We start from the raw sequence: 25,177 nt of genomic DNA, 5'->3' as shown, positions 1-25,177 counted from the left end.
AAATGTCCTTGAGGCAAAAGAAATGAAATCAGGAGGCCATGAAGTTCAAGCTTACGCTTCCATTTGAATTGTGCTCTGCTGTTCAGTTGTTGAAGAACTGACTCGACAGATTAAAGGCTCTACCAGCACATAGTTAATGGAGAAACATGAAACATGTGGATCCATCCAGGAAAACATGGTCACGTTAATGCATCTTTGCATTCAACAGAGAAACCTTCTGTTCTAAACAACACAAACTTGGTTTTATTATCTCAGATAAGGCATTGCTAGTTAGTGGAGATGGCAGGCAGCTTCTAATCTCTCCTCTGGTGCTGAGGTTACCATTTCCTCCCTTTCTTTGTTTTCTGTCTCAGTTTCTGTATTCCCCAATATTATTTTTTTGAAGTCAGCTGATGGAGACTATGTAACTCTATATAACATAATATCATAAAGATGGTTATGATAAGTCACATGAAAATATCCTGTCAATAGTGAGAGCTTAAGGAAGGCTGCAGGGATGGGTGAAGCACATCACTCCAGCGCTCTCTCTGTGCCCAGCAGTCATGATTTCAAATATCTCCTGAGCCAGAATTACTGAGATACAATTGACGAAATTTAGTCAGTTTAGTGAGATATGTATGACCAGATATGCCTGTCTGCAAGGAAAACAGTAAAATCTGAGCTTTTAACCTTAGGCTTTTTTTATAGTCAATCAAGTTCTGACTTTGATTTATGTCTTACTAAAGAAGAAAACAAAAGTTGTAAGGATAAATCACACTCCTTCATCCTTTTGCTACTGATTGAACCTAAACCTTCTTCTTAAAGGCCTAGGGTTACCCTATAGGGCATAAAAAGTTGTGCATCAGGGGTTTCTTGTTCTTAGAGTTTAGTATAGTTTGACAGCCTTTCCATACATACATACATACCTATTTATAAATGTTTTGAACTCCTTTAGCATGTAACATCCACAATATCAAGCTGAAAAGAGTCCTGCAGGTTAACAAGAAGTATGTGAAACATTTCCTTTTGTTTATTCATCTCCTCCTTGTATAATTATTAAATAATAATAATAATGCTAATTATTATTATTATATGACAGCTTTTCTAACTTACGCATACTAAACAGTATAGAAACTGCCACATTCACTTACTGAGACAACCACTGGACACTCCTTTCAGACCTAAGCAACTGCTAAGAGTGAACCAGTACTAGCAACGGAAGCCTGAATTACTTGATATTTCTCTTTTATCTTTTTAAAAGATATTCTGAGAACCTGAACGTCAGCCAATGCAATTTCCCTGATCTTTGGCAAGGTTTAGGAAATGATGTAGCAAAAGCCCTTATGTTCTTGGGAGATCCCAGAGACTGGTGACTATATGTATTTTCCAGGCTCTTGAGAGTCCTTAGAACAGAACAGTGTTTGTTTTGAAGATAAACAAATCTAATACGGTTATGCCTGGTATACCCCATGGGGAAAATAGCTGAAATTTATTACTGGGATCTTGGAGATGAAATTATAGCATTATCATTTCCTACAAATGGTGAGGAAACTAGTAAAGTAGGAGTTCATTAGGAAACCATCTCTCTCTTTGAAATAAGGGTGGTGGCTTTTAATTGTTACAAAGTCAAAAGTGTGCAAATGGCTCCCTGCCTCCTCACACACACAAAAGCACAACACAAGCGCCACCAAACTACCCTGTTTCCCCCAAAATAAGACCTATCCCAAAAATAAGCCCTAGCATGATTATTCAGAATTTTTGAGGATGCTCAAAATAGAAGCCCTACTCCAAAAATAAGCCCTAGTTACAGTTCATAAAAAAAAGCCAATTTAAATAGCGTCCAGGCAGCTATACATGTAAAAAAGTAATAAGTTTTGGAGCAAAAACTCATATAAGACCCTGTCTTATTTTCAGGGAAACAGGGTAGGATTATGCATGCCTTGGGATTTACTATGTGTATTGAGTATTGCACACAAGTAAAAGTAAGTGTGTGTATTTCAGGCTAGACATGAAGAAAGTTTTTACGAGGGTGGTGAGAGCCTGGCCCAGGTCGCCCAGAGAGGTGGTGGATGAACCATCCCTGGAGACATCCCAGGCCAGGCTGGACGGGGCTCTGAGCAACCTGAGCTGGTGCAGATGTCCCTGCTCATGGCAGGGGTGGCGCTGGATGAGCTTTGAAAGGTCCCTTCCAACCCAAACTATTCTGTGATTCTATGTGGTGGCTGTTCGATGCACTAGTCACCCAAACCATTCCCGTCATTCCCTCTGTTGGGATGTGAAGGAAGTTGAACTGTGCAGAGAGGGCTCCAAAATAAACTGAAGTAAACTGTATTCAGGTATTGCTTTCCCTGTGTGCCTGTTCCTACTTGTCAGTTAAGGGAAAACAGACCACTTCTGTAAAATACTCTACTTCCCCTCTAGTTCTCCATCATCAAGAGTGAAGGAAAAGGGGACGGGAAATATGAAACAGCAAAACTGGTTGCAGAGAACCAGGGTGACCTATCCCATCTTCAAGCAGTGCACTGATTTTCACGGTGCTTTCCATGGAGCGTGATTTGAACCTTAGCTGTGCCCCTATAAATGATCTAATAAAAGCTGAGATTGTATTGCCCTTGAATTGATATCCCCTGGCCACTTTCTGCAACAGGAATGAAATCTCATATTGATTTCTGGGAATGGGTCTTGTTCTTATTTTGTTGCCGCTTTGGGATTGCTTGCATTCTGTTGGCCGCAATTTTCCTGTTATAAACTCTTGATTTTTTAAAATTTTTTTTTTAAACTCACTTTTTTTTTTTTTTTTTCCGTCATAGTGGGCTGCCTTAGAGCCTTAAAGATAGGGGGAAAAAACGGATCAAGTCACTTCAGTTTAATTGGCATCGCACTCTCTTTTGGCAAGAAAGTTGCCTTATATTCATTTGGAGTAAAGGAAGAAGGAAACATTAAGGAACGGATAGGGTGAAAGACCTTTTAATTTGGATTTGAGTCTTGAGTGAGTTTAATGGACTGTGCAAGACTCATAAGAAACTGGTGTGAGATCGATCTGAGCCTTAATTGATTTCTGATTCCTCTTTAAAATATTGCTTTATTTAGAGATACCTTTGTTTCAGCCTTATATGAGGAAGGAATACAATAAAATAAAGCAAACATATTGGAAATTACACTTTGACAGAGAGACCAATATTTTCTCTCATCTCTAATGATGTTTTTGTTTCTTTTTCTTTTTGGAATGAGACCTCAATACTTAGTAATGTTTCAACATAAACTCATTAGCTATTTTAAGTTTGTAATTGTTATTTCTCCATATTTTTTTCCCCATGTTTCAGGTTACAGCAACCCATTCCAACTGCATCATTAAAAAGGAGCAAGAGACTTGTCTGGAGAAGATACGGAGGGCAGCTGCCCTGAACCCTCTCAATGACTCTTCTCCAGGTGAGTTTCAACTTGGGATAAATCATGTACGTTGAACTGATAGTTTCTAAACCTTTCCTGTCATGTCTGCAGGGCTTTCCAGCAATGTCAATGCAAACATCTTACTGTAAAAGGTGCAGTCACTGCAGTTGAATTGAGCATATACAAACATTATAACGACAAAAAAATCAATAAATGGGGATGTACCGGAACAATTGCTGGTTATTATCAGAGGTCAGGACTTTGCTTCTGTACTTTAGGTGATGCAGTGTCATGTATCTACAAAATTAATTCAAAAAGAAAAAAAAAAAAAAGTAAGAAAAAAGAAACACTGTGCCTGGAAAGGCCTTGATAATGTTGATGTCTTCTGCTGGTGTAGGTGACAACAACTGTCATGGACTGGACATAAGATTAAGTGCGTCACTGGTCTGGTGTGTAATAGCTCATTCTGCATCATCGACTCGGTCATAATTTGTGCCTCTCTCTCACATGATCTGAAGAACTTTACAGGGATTAACATTGTGATGACCGTAATCTTGATAAAGAATACTTGTGCTGTTGCTGAGATAAGAAACTGAGGCAGCAAGCAAAGAAGAAACTGGTCGTTTAATATCCTGTCTCATTTACCATTGACTGCAGCAGGAGCTTCCTATGGCCAGCACGAATGAGAGAAGGGCAAAGAATAACAAAGAAACTAATTGGATATCACGGTCTATTTTCTGAGTCCTGTCCAAACTGCTTCTGCAGTGACTAGAATTGGTAAAATTGTGGAGAAAAGCAGATAAAACACATTGTGTGAGTGAGAAAAGATGGGGGATTTTGCTTTTCCTCGCCACATATTTTAGCTCAGAAGCAAGGGAGGGCAGGATGCAGATCTGTGTGTTATCAGAGCATCCTCTGAAGCAAACCATTCCTGCTTTTTAGCTGCTAGGACTATTTCCATCAGAGTCCTGCTATTCATCTTATATATAAGCTCATTTTTGTTCAGCTTCCCAGCTTTGGGCAAAGGAACCGTGTGGTTTGGTGGAACTGGGGAAAGCATGTAATTCAGACAGTTCGTTTCAGCCTCAGGGATGTGCTTTTGAGTTCCCCTTTGTGCATTACAGAAGAGCTTCCTAATTCTTCCCAGGTCCAGAAGTGGCAAAAGCAAGGACAAAAGGGAAAAAAAAATCCTGCTTCTCCTCCCTTACCCCCAGAATGGTGTCAGAAGCAGACCATGAGTCCTACTTCTTATAATTATGCAATGACTATTATCTGGATTCAGGAATTCATAGCTTTTCCCAGGTCAAAAGAGACTGTTTCGCCAGCTGGTTTGTTCTTTATCACTCAAATCCAGAATAACTCTGGCAGTTGGGGGACTATTCAGACCGAACTCCTCCCCACTACCTATTCCAAATGCAAGAAGCACAGCTCAGAGACAGGAGTCCAGAGCCATTGGAAAGGCTTTTGCATCTCAATGTGATTAAAATGTGTCACCCACTCAGGCAGCAAGGGACTGAATCTTGTCAAGCAGCAGAACTCAGCTGCTCTTTATACTGTTTCCCCAGTATTTTTTTGATTGAATCACTCTAAAGAAGTTTTTCCCAGGCTCCCTGTGCATCTTTTAGTTGTTCACCACATCCTGTGGCAACACTTTCCACAGTTTATGTGGCTTTGGATAAAGAAGCCACATCCTCTCAAAGACTTTCATTTTCCAGTGAAGAATTCCGGCATATTTCTTGTTTTAAAGCCATTTCATTCTATGAATCCTATTTGTTGCCCTTTCTCTTTACCTTTTTGAAATTATTATAGACATGTTTTACATATAATATATTTCATTTCACCTCCGTGACTAGTTTATCCGCTTTAATTCCTGACATTCCAGACTCACCTTTCATTACATGGTACTTATTTCAAGGCAGATCCTGCCACACTCATTCCCAACAAAGCCTTATCTCCATAACTAAAGGACTGGACATCAACAGATACACTGCAGTATTTTGGAAAATACCACAAATACCTTCTTTCTCCAAAAGTACTTTTGCCCCTGCTCTGTTACTGGAATGGAGCACTATTCACCACAGCTGAACCTGGTTTTAGGTTAAGTTATCAAGCATCATTTGGAGAAGTTTCATTATGAAACTCCCTGATAAGTAGTAACTGCCCAGAAATTATTCAGTAATATATGCAGTGTGTTGACTCTTCCCAGTTTTCACCTGCTGTGGACAACCTATTTTTCACTTGGGAGAAGTGAAAATTGCCCAACATTTGAGTTTTGTTATTCATTTGTAACAGTAAGACTTACTAATGATGGCAGGCAGTGGGGAAATATGTTATTACCTTGTTTCCCTCAAAGAAAGAGAAACATAGGAAATAACTCCCTTGCTTGTTAGAAAGAGCCAAAGGAAGGAAGATGTCCCTCCTGGCTGGTGAGTAAACTTCTGTTTATTTGAGAACAAGGAGAAGCATAAAAGTACCTCTTCCCTCTTTTGACTACTTCTGCATGCAATTTTCTATAGAACAATTCAATATTTGAATTTTCTGAAGATTTATTTATCCTCAAAGGGGCTGCAAGGTATGACATGGGCTTTTGAGTTTTTAGAGTCTGTGGAGGCTCGAGCACATGTTCAAGTTATCGTGGCTTAAAAAAATTTCCATCAAATTAGCTGACCTACCGTAACCTCTGTAAGCAAGGTAGCTCCACGTTCTGTTGCAGGTGTCACAAAGTCAAATGATCATGTATAAAACTTGAATTTGGGACATGAACAGTCTTTGTGATCTGTATTTCTACAGGATCTAGAGTAATAATGTTACAGATAGTGAATCCTACTCCAAGGTACCCACATGGTGTAAAAAACAGTAAAAGTAATAGCAGGTTCTCTGCTCCTGTTTTGAGAGCTTCTCTTCTGCACTGATATTTCTCTTGCCTAAAAGTACTGTGTGGAAAGCAATACACTTCAAAGTCAACAGAGGAAGAACATCTTTTGAGTTCCTACATTTTTCAATAATTCAACTCTCTCGTCTTTGCTTTGCCCCCTTGCTGCGCTCAGCATCTGTGAACACAGACATAAACTAAATGGTTCCCCAGAGCTCCTCTGGGTGAGGTCCAAGACAAGCACAATGTTGATGCTGCAAGAGCAACCACAGCTCTTGAAAAGCAAGGCTGGCACTATATTATGGAAAGTATCCAGCCCCGACTTGTTGGTGCTCTGATGTTTTCCCCTTTCCCTCCCCCTCTACCTCTCATGCCCAGATGTTGTGCTCATTACTGTTTTATTCTTCACAGCACTGTTTTTCCTCCTTCTGCTGCTCTGTAGTGCCTATAATGCTTCAGAGACAATGATTGCCTTGAGATTTTCTGTTTGTTTCTTTTCCGTGGGTTTTATGATAGCTTCTTCCTCTTAAATGCTTTAAATTCTTCAGGAGCTTTTATATAAGAAAAAATAAGCAGAAGCTGCTGACCCTGTGTGTCCATCCCTGTTCAACCATCACATACAGGCTGAATGGAAAAGAGAATTTGAAGAAAATGAAATCTCAGCAGGACACAGATCTAACTCTTTTGCTGTGGAGGTGGAATTAAAGTGATAAAGTGAAATAATGAAAGCCAAAGGCGAAAAAAAAGAAAAGAGGGAGCGGAATGATTATTTCATACTCAACTTCCCCAGGCAGAGGAGCCAGGCTATTTATTACATCAGTGTTTCCAACCTCCTTTGCTTGAGTTTTTGACCTTGTTATAGCACAGAGTTGCCTCAGTTCCTGTTGGACCCTCTTCTAGCTGCCAGCAGTTCTCAAGGGACTTTCTATCTGATAAGAACTGATAAAGCTCACTGCTGATCCATATACACCCTTTTTCATTTTTATTTTTTCCCATCCAGGTTCTGTTGACCTGTTCCCAACCCTGGGGCTAGGAAAGAATGGCACAGGAGTTACTTAGATGCTGAATGACAGTTTCCTGGGTCATGTACACTTAGCATGGGATTCATCTAATAAAATGATGATGCCTGCAAATACATCTACACTACAAATGAGCAAGTCACCTTTGCTCATTTTGTAGCTCTGAATATCTAATAAGTAGAGTCTGAGACATGAATCATTTTATCTTCAAAGTAGATTATATGATGCCTTTTTTCTCTACAGACATGTATGGAAGTCAGGGTGACCATCTCAGCTATATATATTTACACTGTCGATATGTACATTTTATCAGACAAATCCTACCTGGATCTGTTATACTGACTAGGTCATTCTAGAGGTCTGGATTACCGCAAAAAATATAGACCATGATTTTTCCCAGGGGATGTTTTGATACATAGATGTCTTCATACCATCCACGTGCTTAACTGTAGTAGATCTACTTAGAGTTGAGTGAGCAAGTTTTGCAATCATTGCTTCCTTGAGTGGTGACCTCAAAAGACAGGCAGGTGTCCAGCAATCTGCACGTTCACACTTGCCACGTGCATGCACTCACTGAGAGAATCTCCCAACTGTCTTCTGCTTCATGGTGGGCTTGTATCTCATGGAATTGTAACTCCAAAGGCCTTGCACATTTCTTGCTTGGTCTGGGATTTAATGACCAGCTGCATCTGACACTGTCCATGGGGGCACAAGATCACAGCCAGGAAATATGCCACTCAGAGAAATCCTGTGATGGAAAGAGCCCTGCTGATGAAGTGTAGAACACTTCTCCAGCTGTAGATTGGCATAACAGAATTTTCCCACCCTGTTACCTGTCTTGCTTTCCACTGTTGGAACTTGATATTCCAGATTTGTCCCCTGAATGTGTCTCTCTCTCAAATGGTAGGGGGGACTTCCCTGAGTGGTAGGATGAGAGGTAATGGGCACAGACTGAAGCACAGGAGGTTGCATCTGAATATGAGGAGAAACTTCTTTCCTTTGAGGTGCCAGAGCCCTGGACCAGGCTGCCCAGAGACGTTGTGGAGTCTCCTTCTCTGGAGACATTCAAACCCCCCTGGACACATTCCTGTGTGATCTGCGCTGCTAAGAATACATCTCTACACCTAAATGTTTTCTACTTGGCTCCTCTTTGAGCCAGGATACTGACCCAGACAGCTTTGATCTGCCTGAATACATCTCTCTTCGGTCAAAGATGCTTTCTTTGCTGATGGATTTCTCCCTCTGACACAGCATAAAATGTATTCTATGAACCTCATGTTAGACATGGTAGAAAAAAGCAAGAATTTCAAGGCAGAAGTTAGGGATCACGTGATAACCAGGGTTAGGATCTGTGCTCATTTCAAACATCTATACTGTAGATGTCTCTACCTGAATAAGATACCTGTGCAACCATCAGTACCTGAGCTATGATCAAGCTTTACTTTCTCAGGCAAATACAAGAAAAAGAGCTTCACTGGTCTCTGTTTTCCAGTCATTGATTCATTCTTTAGCTCTTTGCTGAATGTCCCTAAGTTTATCAACACTCTTTTTAGAAGTCTGTTCATCAGATATAAAGGGTGGATGCATGCCACCTAACTATGGTTGTATATAGTAGAGAGGCCTTTATTAATGCTAGTTATTTAAACGGAGTTTATAGTCAATAGATCAAAACAAGTACTTAGAAGTCACTTACACTTACAAGTACTTACAGAACTTAAACTTGCCCTGTTTTGGACATCCATCTTACATTGAGAAGACTATATCACAAATGTCCATTTCTCTCCAATGCTTATTAAAATAATTATTATGGAGGTCTGAAGTTAGATGGCATGAATTCTGTCGATAATAATGTAGCAGTACTGGAATGAACACAACCTCCACAATCCAAGCATAAACCAAGCTTCAGGTTCTAGAAATAATCTTGTTCTCAAATAGAGGAACAGCAGGTTAAAGAGATGTTACGACCCTACTGTGAATTCAGTCACATTAGTGAAGCTGAAAGCCTGGAAGAGCATCATCATTTAAAAAGTTCAAGATCAGCAGTGACAAGGGAAAGAAAGGGAAACTGCTTTGAAATGATCTGCTGGAGAGGAGACAAACCTCCAATGGGTGAACCAGTGGTATGTTCCTATTTTTGGTAAAATTCTCTAGCTTATTTCTTTCTCATTCCTCTATAATATACAGCCAAACTATACTTATATATATGGTCTGCCTGGGAAGACTGATAGTATAATAACAATAATTTTTCTGGTGAAGGTTTCCTGGTAACAGGAATTAAAACCCCATCCACATTGTACCCTAGACATAATATGAAAATGCACATATTAATACCAGTTGAGCAGGGATGTTAATTTGGCATCGTAACTCTCAGCTGAGATTGTGGTCCTGGGTGCAGAAATAATTTGCTGCAGGGCAGTTCTGTGGTTGTCCAATCCAACAGCTTTTCCTTCAAGATCTAGCTGGGTTGCCATTAGATTTGGGATCTCCGTACTGTTCTTCATTAGGGATCACAGTGTCTTTGGTAATCCTATAATAGATATAGATACTTTAGTCTCTGTCCTAAGAGTCTTAACCCCAAATCCCATTACTACTTATTTACTCTTTTGTCTCCAGGGATGTGACTAGTCTCTATTGATTTTAGTAACTAACACCTAAATTGTCTAGTCTAAACTAAGTGACCACTGAAGAGCTGTGGGTCCTTCCTTAGAGCTATTCCTTTCAAACCGTTGTGCGTTCTTGACATTTGTGGGATAAGTTGTTCTCTGGAATGACCCTTTACTCTCTACTGACTCAAGAAAGAAGCTGGGGATCAAGTTAAACTATATGGACTGTCTAAGATAGTTAAAACTTAGGCGAGGTGATCACCAGCCTGGGAACGGTCAGTTAAGATGACTCAGAGAAAAGATGCAAAAATTGCGGTAATGGAGCAGAAATTTCTATTATCTCCTTGAGCAGCATGAACACATTCTGCCAACATGTTCAGCAATGTTTTGGTGGTTTGAATCAGGACTGCCTTATTTGCAAACTCTGCTCATAAGTCTCAGTTTAGTCATCTTTTCAGCATTAGCTGGACTTCCGTTCAGATGCGAAACGAAGGGAAGGGAAACTCCTGGAATTTAAGACCTCCAGCTCTGAAAACACTGTTAACTGCAAAGCATATGTATGAGCAACTATTCCCATCCCATAGCATATTCACTGTAATAATTCTTACCTGTTTTTTTCAAAGCTATTACTTTTGTAATCTCCAGAATTGCTGAGAAGTCCTTCTTTAATAACCAAGGAACATAAGTTAAAAGAAAATAAAAGATGGAATGGAATTTGTCCAGGCAACTGGCTAAGATACTAGAATTATAGAATCATTTTGATTGGAAGAGACCCTCAGGATCATCGAGTCCAACCACAACCTAACCTAACTCTAGCACTAAACCATGTCCCTAAGAACCTCGTCTAAGCACGGTTCTTACGGACATGTCTTATTGACATAGATAAAATTAATTACAGGGAGCAGGACTAAAGAAAAGTATTTTTCTGCAAACAGTATAGTCACTGAAAAATGCAGGTTCAGGTTAAATTTTTAAATAATTTAGGCTGAAATATAATAACAATTAACAAATTAGGAAAATAATAACACATTGACATTTCACGACAGAACATTTTTTCAGAAGTATTGCTAGTTAAATTTAATTAGGGTTAAAAAATAAATAAATTTTAAAATTAAAAATGAAAAGCTAAAAATGAAATTTCCTATCTGCCTGTCCAACTCTCTGCATTTCATGACAGCCAGAAAGAAGGAAAATATCTTATTTAATTGAACAGAATTTTTTTCCTCATTTTTGTTTTTTTTAACCATTGAAGCAAAGTATCAATTATTTACCCAGTTCCACTTGTGAGCTCCTTGTTTCTATGGTGACAACTAGTTCATTTTACCATGCCACTTATCTGTTTTTGTCTGTAGTTAAATAGTATCGAGAAGCCCAGTCTTACCTTCTGCTACCTGGCACACGTGATGTTCAATGAAAAGCTGATCTAGAGTAAATAGAGACAGCTTTTTTATAGTATATGTAGAGGTTATCAGTAAGTGAGAGTTTTCCCCATATACCTATTCACTTACTTTTATTTTTTAAATTACCATTTGCAAATGCATAGTGTGGTAGATGCATTTGCAATGGATTTTACCTGTGGAGCAGGGGGATTGTTTTAATCCATGCTGCCCTAAGCTGCAATTGTGAGCATTACATGTAATTGCAAGCATGATATACCAGGTCACTGCAGTCAAAAAATGAATGACAGATAGCAGTAAAACTTAAGTGATGAAATAAGTGATAGTCTTTCCTGTGCTGCCGTGATCTGTCGGTATCTTCAGAGTCATGGACAGCTGGATCTGTGACAATTTACAATAATTTAGCTTTTTAAAATCTATGGTATTGTGGCAGAAAAAAATCCCCAAAGGACTATTAACATGTCATCTGAATTATAACTGAGTGACCTTCTGTGATTTCAGTATCATTTTCATGAGATATTTGTGCCTCCTTTTAAACTGTGTGCTTTTGCTGTATCCCATCAGGCAGCTGCTGCAGTTTTCTGCAGAAGCGGATACATTTCTGTGCTGAATTCGAGTGGTTCCTTGCATGCAAACAGTATTTTCACAAAGGTCTTGAAAACATTATATTTCTGTAAAAATGAGTGAGTCAGGTGTCAGACAACTGGATATTCTCTTAAAAGATAATTCTGTGAAAATGCTCTTTTGTTCTGATTCCCATGGTATATTCTGCGGCTGTCTGCTGTATTTTCTGACAAAAGTGAGTCTTTATTGTTCCTTCAGCTTTTTAGTCTCACTGAGAAAAACAAAGAGAGTAAGTTCGATTCTTGCTGGAATCAATGACACAGTTGACTGGTTTCTAGGATTGTTACTTCTAGTGATGGAACACGGATTAAGACAGCATGGACTGAATTTCCCTATATTGCCAAAGACTACAGAGAAATCTTAAATGAAAACTAGACTTTGACTGTAAACTGCATTCTAGTGTTCAATAAATTCCAGAAGCAGGAGAATTAGGGAATGACTTCAGAGATTTTTAGGACTGGATTCAGGTGCATATAAACAGCAAGTGTCTCCAAGTTCCTTAGGCCATCAAGACATTCTGACCTGGGGCCTACAGAAGATCTCGATCTGTCTGGACTGGCAACTTTGAATCAGTCCTCTGAAACATCTCAAATTGCACTAAAAACGTATCTTTATGAAAATAAATTAAATTTTTACAGTGGAAATACCTAATGTAGCTACCTAAAAATTCCATTCTCCCTCAACAGTCAACGATGAAAACAAGAACACTTCTGAGTGCAGATCGTTACCCACAGACATCTTCATTTTATCACTGGAATTACTTTCACGACTTCAGTAAATATATTGGCTTTGTGGACCATAGTGGAACTGGGGAAAGGGTTTTGTTGTGTAGACACATATCCAGTGCCACTTGAGATGCCTTGGGTATCTGAGACACCCACATAAGGCTGGAGGATATGGCACAGACTTATTGGAGCAACAATATTGGAATAGAAGCAGGAGGTCACATAATAGCTCAGGTGGCCCTAATGGCATGAATTGAAGCAGTTGAAACTCACCTCAATTTGCATGCAGACGTATATATTTAGGTTTCTTAGTGTGAACCAAAAGAGCTATAGGACTCACTGAATCAGGGTGTTGAAACACTGGGACAAGTTGCCCAGCAAGGTTGTAGATTTCCCATCTCTGGAAACATTCAAGGTCAGGTTGGATGGGGCTTTTAAACAACCTGATCTAGTGGAAGATGTTGCTGCTTATGGCAGGGGGAGTGGACTAAATGTCCTTTAAAGGTCCCTTCCAACCCAAACCATTTTACAATTCTATGGTTCTATGAATCTCAATGGAAAGAGATAGGCATCTTCAGAGAACCAGTCATGTTTCCTAAAGGACTCCTCTGAAAAAAATTAAGGAAAGTTTGTTTGCTGAAGGATGTTAATCAACCTAACAAAAAATGCCATTTTTTTCACATTGATTGTGGAGATAGAGAAAAAAAATGTTAAGTATTCTGAGCAATGACTAACAGACACGTTTGGTTGTTTTTAACAGAGCAATCACAGGATAACTACACACACATCCACCAAGTTTCATTTTATTAATCAAACTACCCAAAGGCAAGAAAAGGACAATACAGAAATAATTTATGATCTCTGCTTGAGCTCATAAAAGCCTGTAAAAGATACTGGTACATATGCTTATAGTTAATAAAGACAAAATACAGATGTTGATCCTTTCTATATTCCTTAGGTTTAGGTTTCTGTTGCTAACGAATACATAAAGTAGGTCAAGTGGATATAATAAGATCTACTAAAACAGACAAAGTAGGATTCTTGGCTATGTTAAGGGTATATTTTATCACCCTGGTATGATGAAGGATCCATAATATATTCCCATTCTACCCCACAATAGCTCCCCATATATCATGATGTTTCCTGTTGCTAGCAATGACAGTCAGGATCCTTATTCCTTCTTCTGGCTCTGTGTTGGGAAGGGGCACAACAGGGAACAGAGACACTAGAGCAGAGACAGAGTCTATGACACTGGTTTTTCATGAGCTGACAGGATTATAAACTTGTGGAATGCACAAAGATTTTCCAGGAGAATTGTGTGGGAACGATGCTCCAGCCCGTGACCTGCTGCAGAAAAGTATGGCCAGACCCCCGCTTTTACATACACGTGGAGACTGTGGTCACCCAGTCAATCATTTGCATGAGAAGACTATGACAGTCACCAAGCAACATGCAGTGTCCTTCCATTTCTGCCTTGTTTCCATTCAGTCCTTCATTCAGTCTGTCATTAGAAGTAGATTTAACAGGTGACACAGCCCAGGAAGTAACTGGTTGGACACTATTTTCTGGACAAAATGGGACTTTTGTGAGCCTGCCATTATTTGAACTTCCTTGGTTATTCTTCTGTACCTTGATATGAAGATGAGAACAATATCAGGTAGGGTGTTGTTTTGTTTTGTTTTTCATAGAGACAGCATGGTGATTTTCTCATGGAACTTGAGATTTCTATGCCATATATATTTTTTATCTTGGCTCGTGTCCTGAAGCTGCCTTCACAATCAAAGGACAAAAGTTGGCTTCTTGAGGGAACGACTAATCAGACCTATTTCAGATGTTTGCTTTCAAACGAGAGACATTGTTCTCTAGGATTGTCTATTTCTATCTAATCCTACGAAAAATTTGAAAACTATCCAAATGTGGATGTTGGCAATTGGTCAGTTGAATCACACTCTGGAAAACACATTTGCCAGTTATTTCTTGCTTTGTTAATGGGAACGGTTGCCTGTACTTGGGCCACTAGTTGGGAGAAGAGTAAATGTGATGGGAACAAGAAGGAGTTAGAACCAACTCCAATGACTTTGCATTAATAAATTCAATGGGAAGATTTTCTGTACAGTCTGGAGAATCACCTCCTTTCCATCAGTGTATGGGCTTCTGGAGGAACATTCTGACATACCACATTTTGTACAGTTAGAATCACTCCTTTTGTTATATGCATTTATTGTAGTATCACTTGGAAAGCTCTAGTCGTGGATCAAGTGTTGCTAGACCAAAGACTCAAGAGAGTCTTCTTATCCTGTTCTTTACTGTGAAATGTTTTTTTTCTGATGAAACTTCACCTGGTACTGATGTTCTCACATAGGCGATCAATGACTAAAATTGCCCAATTGTACAGTTTTGTTTCTTGTTTCAGCTTATTCTGAGCTACATCCCCTACTTCTTAATATACTTTACAAACTTAAGCCAAGAACTTCATTAGAGGAAACTGCCTACTTAATAATATATGCAGTGGAATGAGTGTAATAATTTGGACTCCTGATGGATTGTGCATATTGATTTTTCCTCAGCAAAATAAAACTGAAAAACAGTAAGTTAAATCATCTTCTGACAGAGGAGCAAGTTACAGTACTATAACAAATTATTAACTACTCCATCTGCTAAGCAGTAGAAAAATATCTGTATGTATTCCTCTCACCATGGCAAAAACGGGATAACTCAGTTTTACTTTCCTTCAAAACCAGAAGTGCAAAATAACTTATGTGCATAATAACAACTTGAATATCAATTCCCTTAGCCCCTACTAAGCCCTGTTTTATTCAACAAAGTTCTTCATATTTCTCTTTCATTAGACACTTAAGCTATGCCCTTTCTTTTGTTGGAAATTACAATGGATCAGATTTTGATCTCCTCCACAGGATGCTTAAGAGATTTAGAAAGTGGAAAAAGCTCTGCAGTATCTGCTGAACTTCATGGCCTCTTCTGTCACTTGAAGAACAAGGCAGCAGGAACTGCATGTCCAATATTTGTACTTTTTTTAGTTTTTAGACAAGAGAGGGTGGAGGTAGGGAAAGGGAGATCCTTGGCCTTACCCATAAGCTGCTGGACAGCACGAGTGACTCCGAATGTGCGTGGTAATTTGCTCCTAGAAAAAGGGGAGCAAAGGAAAATGTGCAATTCCTTCCTCAAAATTATCCTGTGAAATAGAAGGAACAGGAAAGGAAAAAGGGAGAGATCTCTCCATTTCATGCAGTTTTCCAACTTTTTGTAAAATAAACGAAGCAAAGAACTCAACGCATTTTGTTTTGGGAGTCATAAAGCTTAATGGGTTGGAGTATTTCATTCTAGAGAGAAGAATTTTGCATGCTATACTAAAAAAATAAATTAACTTGGCCTATGCTGTTGTTATGCTTCCCAGCTTGAGATTTCATTTTCTAATTTGAATTCCACCACAGAAATAGGTTATTCTGTGGTGCAAGAATACTTCAACAATATCGCGCTGAAGTCTAAAGGTGAAATTAATCTCACATTAGTTGGTTGAAAGCAGAACATTTGCTTAAACTGGACATGTAGGCTCCTCCATAGGAGGAAAAAAAAAAAAAGAAAAAGGAGGATAAAAGTTCATTCCACCAGCCTTTCTTTAATATGTATTTTTGGATAATTTGTTACTTTCAGATACTTCAGAAGCAGGACAGTATACCTTCTCTCCTATTGATGTGTGACCTGGTTTTCCCACATTTCATATCTACAGGAACATTGAATGTTACAATTCAATGTTGTTTTGTTTATTTTTTCAAATATATGCATTATTCCTGCCAGATAGTTCGAAAGGAACATAGTTCAGAAAACTCACCATCCAGACATCGGATTGATCTCAGTTAAAATAAATGTCCTTTCTTCCTCTTCTCATTTCTGAATTTTGCTCCTGGATGCCATGAAGCTTCATGATTTTGACAGCTTGATGAACACATAATGTCTAATAAATGATTTACAGATGAATCAAAGTAATTACTTCTCTGTTGCACCATACTGTAAGCATGTAGCTTAGAGGCACTTTCGCTTTTAACATGGGTAGTTTTGTGCTTCAAGCCATTCGGAAATATCCAAATAGACTCAACGCCCAGCTAATAATATATTTACAGCTACCACCAGCTTGTTTTCTGAAAAGGTCACTAATAAATCACTTTTATGATTTTGAGAAGTCTTAAACTAAACACACCTCTTTTGCCAATATAAGTGCAACAAATACTCAACCTGCGGTGGGCGGGTTCTGCACTCGGCAGCAGGAGCAGTTCTTGCTCTTCTCCAGGTGTAATTCTGCTGCTCTCAATCTCCAACCTCAACTTCCACTGACTTCAAGAGCCATTTTTTGTACATGTTTCAGTAAAGACAACTGTAGTGGGCTCTGTATTTAGGGGAAAATGACATCCTTGGGGAAGAATTGCATCAGTGGATGTTAGGCATCTAATTTATGGGCTAAATTAGCTGGCTAGTCTCCCAAGACTCCTTGTACAGTTGATAGATACTGAGATTTACATTCTTTTTGCATATTAAACCACCTAAATTAAGGTATCTTAATATGAGAGCTGAGTCCTACTCTAGGGTGTATCCGTAATTTCAAAGTTGCCTGTTTCCTGTCCTGTATTTCCTCTTTCTCCATAATTCATATACATTATTTTATTTTCTGGATGTGGGTTGTTTCTTTGTTGTGTGTTGGGGTTTTTTGTTTGTTTGTTGTTTTCTTGTTGTTGTTCTTTGTGGGGTTTGTGTTTTGGGGGTTTTTTGGTTGGTTGGTTGGTTTGGGTTTATTGTCTGTTCGTGGGTTTTTGTTTTCTTTTGTTTTTCTGTGTGTGTGACATGTAAACCACATCTCTGAAGTTAGATGGTGCAGTTGCCACCCTTCAAGAACAGATAGTCGAGTCTCGTGGGCAAGCACCTGGACGTGCTCTACTTATTGATCCTTTTCCATGCTTTTCTGATTACCCTAAAAGCCATTTCAGATGTCCTGCATGCCTGCCATTCCAGAGCAGCTTGCACTTTTGATAATCAAGCCATACATTTTGTGTTCACACAGTTACTAGAATTGATTGGTTTGTTTCCTTTGGAGAAAAACAAATCAAAGCAAGAGCAGTGAAACAATGCAACTAGAAATCACAATCAAAACAAAAGACAAGGTTAGAATAATCCATAATTGAGTGATTAACCAGGACCTGTGTGGAAAAAAAAATACTGCAAATAGAAGTCAATGCACAATTAAATGCTTTAAGAGAGAAAAACAATTATTAGGTGGTGTAACAAGAGTATCTCCAAACCATGTGACAAGAGCAAAGCCAAACTAAAATAACGACCACAAACAATTAATTAAAATGCACTCAAGGACTGTTGTATACATTTTGAGAACATGCCTCATCTTTGTTCCCAGGATGTGAAAGTACTTGAATCTGCTCCAGGTTTTTGGTCATACAGCCAAATGACATATAATTCTACCTCTTCTCTGATAACCTACAAACTACTTAAAACAGAACCCATTGTTATTATAATTGAATAAGCTAGAACAAAATTAAATACAGTACCCCCAGTTAGTAGAACTATTTCATAATTGTCTTCATACAGGATATACCAGAATCACTGATTTGTTTCCCATTATTTTTCTGGATTGAGAACAGATAAATAAAATTTGAATGGCGTGATTACAACAGCTGATCATTCCTGTATGTAGGAATAAGATTTCTCACTTAATAGAGCATTTTTTGTGCACTTTCTATTTTTCCTTCTACCCGTACCCCTAAATAGTCTATGGACAGAGTAACCTATCTGAGGATATATATAAATATATACCTATACTACTGTATAAATATGCGCCTATACCTACAGATAACTGCTACATCTAATTGGATTTTACAGTAAGGGTTAATTTTCTATCTGTTAAGTAACAGAACAGGTGTTCACTCTGAGAATATCATGAAAAGTCTTTAAATATAACAATGATTCTATCGCGGTCTCTGCAAGTCAAAAATTATCAAATGATTAAAACATAAAAAAGTTTCTGGACCTTTACTCTATTACTCAAGTGTGCAGAATTGTATCCTGTAACATATTATTTTTATCCTTTGTCCAGAATGTCACAGAAAACGAGAAGTCTCAAACTTCCTTTTAGATATTTTAGTCGTGCTTTATTTTGCCTGGGTGTGTTGAATAATGTTTATGACCTCCATGGATCCCTTTAGCCTTATTTTCTGTTATTTTCCATAATTATTCCACAGTTCAATAAATGACACCAGTAAAAGAATATTGATTATATGCATGCAAATTTTCATAGTTATTTATTACTTCAGATAGGAGTGTAATTACCTGCCCACACATATTTGTGAGCAACACCACAGAACAATTTCTCTTCCTACTAGGTCTTTAACCTTTTCTAGTTAGAAGCGAGGGAGAAGGAACAATATACTTAAATAATTTTCATATTTATTTTTTTAACCCATCTCTAAATTCTCCAGACCAAATAGTCTCCAACTTATAGCAGCTTTATACATGGAGAAACTCATTGGCTTTGTTGGAATTAACTCCTTACTTATAAGAGTAAGCAAAAGGAAAATTAAGATCTGCAGACACTTTTTTTCCCAAGTTCTTCCCAAAATATCACTTCCTATAATGACTACTTTAATGGCTTTGATGGAGGTAGTGACTAAACCAGTAGTGTTGGAGGTTGGATGCATTTCTCTTTATGTCTGGAAGTTGAAACTGATGGTACTGGACCTCTACCATAAATCACCCAGTAGTGATAACATCTTCAGCACCCTCTGATGACTGCTTCCCATTGCTTCCTGGATCCTTCCAGTCTTTAGACAAAGAAAGACACATGTACCACACTTGTTCTCCAAGGATCTGATCTTAAGGCAAGCAAAGGGGAACTATCTCATCTCTAACAGTTCAGATTTTTCATTACCACAACTAAAATTTTGGGCCTTCCTGTGTCCACTTCCTATGGTTTTCTGGGCACTTTCATCTAACATGTTTCACGTACCTAGGACATCAGAAACACTTCTGTCCTTTTCCTCTGTCTCATTATGATGTTTATGAGTTTTATTTTTTTTGTAATTTACTACAGGCTTTTGGGACATCTTGTATTTTGTAGCCTACACAAATGTATTTGGTCTGGCTGAAATGGAGTTAATTTTCCCCATAGCAGCCCTCACAATGCTGTGACTTTTACTGGTGACTACAAAGGTGTTGAGAACACACCAGTGTTTTGGCTACTGCTGAGCAGTGCTCGCACAGAATCAGGGCTGCTCTCCAACATTCCCCCTCCTCATCCAGTAGGCTGGGGATGAGCAAGATCTTGGGAGGTGACATAGCCAGGACAGCTGACCCAAACTCACCAAAGGGATATTCCATACTGTATGGTGTCTGCTCAGCAATAAAAGCTAAGAGAAAGAAGCAGGAGGGGGGAGCTGTTCCTTACTATGACGTTTTTCTTCTGGAGCAACTGCTATGCACACTGAAGCCCTACTTGCTAAGAAGTGGCTGGACATCACCTAATGATGGGAAGTAGAGAATAAATCTTTGTTTTCCTTTGCTTTCATGCACAGCCTTTGCTTTTGCTTTATTAAACTGCCTTTATCTTGATCCACAAGTTTTTTTTCCTAGCTCATTTTCTCCTCACCCCATTTTGCTGAGGATGGGCGTGATAGAGCAGCTTGGTGGGCATCTGGCATCTCTAGCCTAGGTCAAGCCACCACAGTCCTTTCTGTTTCCCAACATGGGGCTTGAAACCACGACCCTGTGTTTAAGAGTCCTTAGCTAAGTTGTGAGTAGCGTGTACACATTTACTTGTTTTGGATTAAGTTTATGTGGCATCTGCTTCCTGGTGATAGCGCTGGTCTGGATGTGATGGCACAGTGGTTCCTTCCCAGTCTACATTCCATTCCATTTTTTTCCCCTTCTGTCTCTGTTAAAAAAATCTTTCCAGAAAAAAAAAAAAAAAAGTGAAAGAATCTACTGTTTATTACCAGGGAGATGATCATGATAGATCTTCATGCTTCACCAGCATCTCCTTTTTCCTTATTCATCATGCATTCTACCTCCATTTTCATCTATTGATATCCCTCACATGGTGTTTTCACTGACTCCAGATTATAACTTGCCCAGGTCAAAGCATATGTCTTTATTATATCTTTACTTTTGACAAGCAGGCATCTAGTAGCTGGGAACTTACTGGACCGTAATATCTTTCCTTTAGTCTCTTTCATATTGACAGAAATTTCTCAGATGTATGAAAATCCTTGTGAGGTTGGATTTCATTTATTTTTTGGTCTTATTTTTTCTACTCTCTGAATACATTGCGGGCAAAGTCAGAGAAATTCAATATGAAACAGGAGAAAGGCTTTGTTAAACTCTGACATTGTTATCAAATCACACCTTTGCTTCAAGGTTTCTTTTTAAGTTGCTCTAAAAGCTTGAACAAAATGCAGCTTCTGTCTTCCTGTTCAGGAGTATGAAATATAATGTGTTAACATGTCTCTTAACAGAGTATGAACCGGCTTTTTATAATTTATTTATTTCCTTTGTTTCCTATACTAGATCATAAGGTCCCACGGGCTCTAATAAGGAATTGCTTGACTCACCACTAGAACAATTTCCAGGAGAGATTATGGAATTTGCACACTGGAAGAAATTAAGTTATTTAATTCAGTCATTTCTCATTCTTAGAAGATTTGAATGAGTAAACAAAGAATAAATGCCTCTCAAGAGGATTCACATTGGCGTCACTGTGATTACATCAGGAATGAATTTGGCCCAAGATCTGTTATAACTTATATTCTACTACAGATATGTCTTTTCCACTGAGATAACTCTATTTATAAACTAGAGAAAAGCAAGAAAGTAGGGATGACAGGAGTCTGAATATAAAGGGACAACTTTCTTCTGAGCTCTGTTACAACTCTTGCTCTTGAGAGTCTTTAGCTTTCAGTATCACAATTTATTTTGGTTTGGTTCGTTTTTTCCAGCTGTAAAAAGAACAGAAAATCTTCTTAGCCCCAGAGCTACCATGAAACAGAATGATGATAATTTGTGAATACCTTTGAGGGAAGTTAATATCTGTGTAACAGAATTTCATATAAGTTCTAAAATTCTCCGTCATATAGACTTGGGGTCAACTGTTATTTTCAGTTGTTCAATGTCTGTCTCTTTTGTTTGGTCTACTTATCCCTTAAGAAACAAGTCAAAATTCCTGACAAATGTTATTAACTAAGCATCTGTTGATCTGAGGTTTTGCCTGAATAAGTCCCATTGAAAATCCTGTTCTGCTATGTTGGGATTTTTTAAGATTGGTGCATAACCCAATACCCAGAGAATGTTTCAAGGTTTGTGTCCCTTTTTAGCCCGACTTCAATGCTATTGTGAGACTAATTAGAAACTAACAAATCAAAGCAACATGTTACCATTTTTTTTATTCTGTGACAAAACAATTTTGAAGCCCTGAATTTATTATATTATTGGGAAACCTCAGTGCTCAAGAGAACTGCTACGAAATCTTCTCATCTTCTTCCATGCAATCAAATTCTCTCTCCACTTTAAAAGGAAAGTAGGCTCCAAAACACCAAAAAGACATGCTGTAAAAATTTCTACTTTCTCTGTATCCATGACAACTAATCCTAGTGATTTTTACAGATGTCTTCTTCACAGGCCCATGAATCTTATAATGGACCAAATAACACTACTCTCCATGGGTGGAAAAAGTAGATAAAGTTCAGCTATACAGTTTGGAAAGATTCTTTACCTACAGCCCTAGTTGAAGACCAGGGTTCTCCCTGAGGCACATTAGTACTTGTGGGGAAAATACATGTATAGTATTTTATGTATATTATATATATTTATATAATATTTTATGTTATATATATATATTTATACCCAGCTCCTCCATCACCTGAACCAACTGTAGACTTAGTTAATATTGTTAATTGAAACTCTTCAAAAACATAGGATGCAGCTGATAATGCTCCACTCTGGTGTTCTTTGTCAATCACTTTTTATGGGTAGGTTATGCCAGTGAAAGGGAGGGTCCGTTTAGGAAGGATGTGACAGAGAAAGGTAAGGCTTTCTGGAAGAGCAACACATCTTTCTGTTTCTTACTGCATTGCTTTCTTCTCAAACTCTGTCTTAACTCTGCAGACTTCATCTGGTATTTTTAGTCTGGTCTTCCTAGAAATGACTTTGATATCAGTCACTTAAGGATTAAGATTTGTAGTACTGTGAAATATGCTAAGCTTTCTAGGCAGTGGTGGAATAGCCTCCCTTTCTCCCTTTCTATCAGGTTGGAGAATTAATAGAAGACAGAACTGATAAAGAAAAGTGCTGGGTCCTGCACTTGGGACGTAACAACCCCAGGCAGTGCTATAGGCTCAGGCAAGAGTGGCTGGAAAGCTGCCCGGCAGAGGGGGATCTGGAAGTGTTGATGGACAATGGCTGAATATGAGCCAGCGTGTGCCCAGGTGGCCAAAAAAGCCACCAGCATCCTGGCTTGTATCAGGAATAGTGTGGCCAGCAGGACTAGGGAAGGGATTGTACCACTGTACCCAGCACTGGAGAGGCAAAACCTTGAATCCTGGGGTCATTTTGGGGCCCCTCATCATAAGGACATTGAGGTACTAGAGAGAGTGCAGAGGAGATGACAAAGCTGGTGAGGGGCTGGAGCACAAGTGTGATGGGAGCGGCTGAGGGAGCTGGGGCTTCAGCTGGAGAACAGGAGCTGAGGGGAGACCTTCTGATCTCTGAACTGCCTGAAAGGAGCTTGGAGCCAGGGGGGGTTGGTCTCTTCTCCCAAGTAACAAGTGATAGGACAAGAGAAAATGGCCTCAAGTTGTGCCAGGGAAGGTTCAGATTGGATATTAGGGAAAAGTTCTTCCTGGAAAGGGCTGTCAGGCATTGGAACAGGCTGCCCAGGGCAGTGGTGGAGTCACCATCCCTGAAGGTGTTTAAAAGGCGTGTAGACGAGGTTCTTAGGGACATGGTTCAGTGCTAGAGATGGGTTATGGTTGGACTCGATGATCCTGTGGGTCTCTTCCAACCAAAATGATTCTATCATTCTATGATCTCTTCTTCTCCTCCTAAGAAGGAAGGGAAGTGAGTCAGAATGGTGTGGTGCTGGGGCAGGACGATGACAGTTATTTCGGCTGCCTTCAGCAATAAAAGAAGTGGGGGGTACCAGCTGTTCCAGGCCAGGCAGCCTCGAGCACTACCCCATGATCTCACATAACCCATGTCCTGAGTGATGCCTCATTATCTGCAGCTGGTGAGCTTGGCACTGGCTCACGTTCTGGCAGCTTGTTAGTGTCATTCTGTCCTCCAGCAGTGCTGGCATAAAATCTCCCATATTTTTTTATTACTAATTTCTCAGTGTCTCTCTGCCTCCAGAGCAGCAAAGTGATGACTTGCTCATAGATGAATAACCAACTTTTTTTTTAATTATATTTAAACAAAGTTTTTAAAAAACCCGCGCCTCTCCATTTCACAGATTATTGGCTTTTTACTTTTCTGTATAATTAGACGAAGAAATCTTCCAAAGATTTTGCCAAACTGAAGTTGCCCTCTAAAACTCTCCAAAGCTTACCTAATGCCAACTGGTTGGCAGCACTTAAAGGATTCTGGAGATTTTCTTGGATGAGGTTTTCTTGGCAGGTAACAATGCAAGAACAGCAGTAAGTGTAGCTTAGAATAAATATCCTGTGATTGTAAAGAATCAAAAAGCTTTAAATGAAGAAAAAACATTTACACCTCTCTAATTATAGATAACAGCTCCATTCAAAAGCTGATCTTTGATATGTATAAAGTGTTCAAGAAAAAAACAAAATAATTTAGTATTAACATTTCTTTTTGAGATGTATTTCATGTGAGGCGTAGACAAGAACCAATCACCCTCTTGAAGAGAATAGTTCTAATGGCTGAATTTTTCCACAAACGAGATCTTCATTCTCTTTTCAGCTCTGAGACAGATTATGGTCAAATGGTAACTTGTGTGTGTTTTTGTATCTATTTTTTTCCCCACCATAATAATAGGAATAAGGATAGAGTTCTAATTTATAATTCATGTGGCTCATTCCTAAGGTGGTCAGAAGGTGAACCAATGTGCTAGAGTGATGCAGATCATGCGAAACTCTTGTCGAACTCTGATAAAAAAATACTTGCTCTCCATTCTAAAATATACAATTTATGTTTGGCAAATGCAAAGCACATGCACTTAATATTTTGAGAGCTAAACCCTGCTATCTTCAGCTCATCTTTTTCTACTGTTATGCTATAAACCCCACTGTTCCAATAAAAGAAAAAAAACCTCTCTGTTTCTTTCACTTTAGTTTTTAATATAATGTTGGATTAACTTAGTAGATAAGAAGTGAAATATCTCAACTAATTTCTTCCAATATACTCTTTCATAAATTAGGCTGATATTTCTTTGAAAACAGTGCTGCACTTAGTACGACTTAAGTCCCTGAAAATGTAATCTCATAAAACAACTCACTTTACTGATAATGACGTACCAGTAGAAAACGTTATCATCGTTTATACAATT

General features: G+C 38.7%; 1 protein-coding gene across 1 annotated transcript in view; it reads left to right on the top strand.

Annotated features, from left to right (window-relative positions):
- The window catches only part of ADCYAP1R1 (ADCYAP receptor type I), a 111,583-nt gene that overhangs the window by 24,502 nt on the left and 61,904 nt on the right, over window positions 1-25,177 (top strand). The window contains exon 2 of the mRNA XM_065628354.1: window positions 3,303-3,408. Coding sequence (XP_065484426.1) covers window positions 3,303-3,408 — 106 coding nt within the window. The remainder of the gene's footprint in view (window positions 1-3,302; window positions 3,409-25,177) is intronic.

This window comes from Caloenas nicobarica, chromosome 2 (assembly GCF_036013445.1).
Source record: "Caloenas nicobarica isolate bCalNic1 chromosome 2, bCalNic1.hap1, whole genome shotgun sequence".
Lineage (NCBI taxonomy): Eukaryota > Metazoa > Chordata > Aves > Columbiformes > Columbidae > Caloenas > Caloenas nicobarica.
The sequence above is the reverse complement of the archived record's forward strand: the minus strand, read 5'-3'. Positions and strand labels throughout refer to the sequence as shown.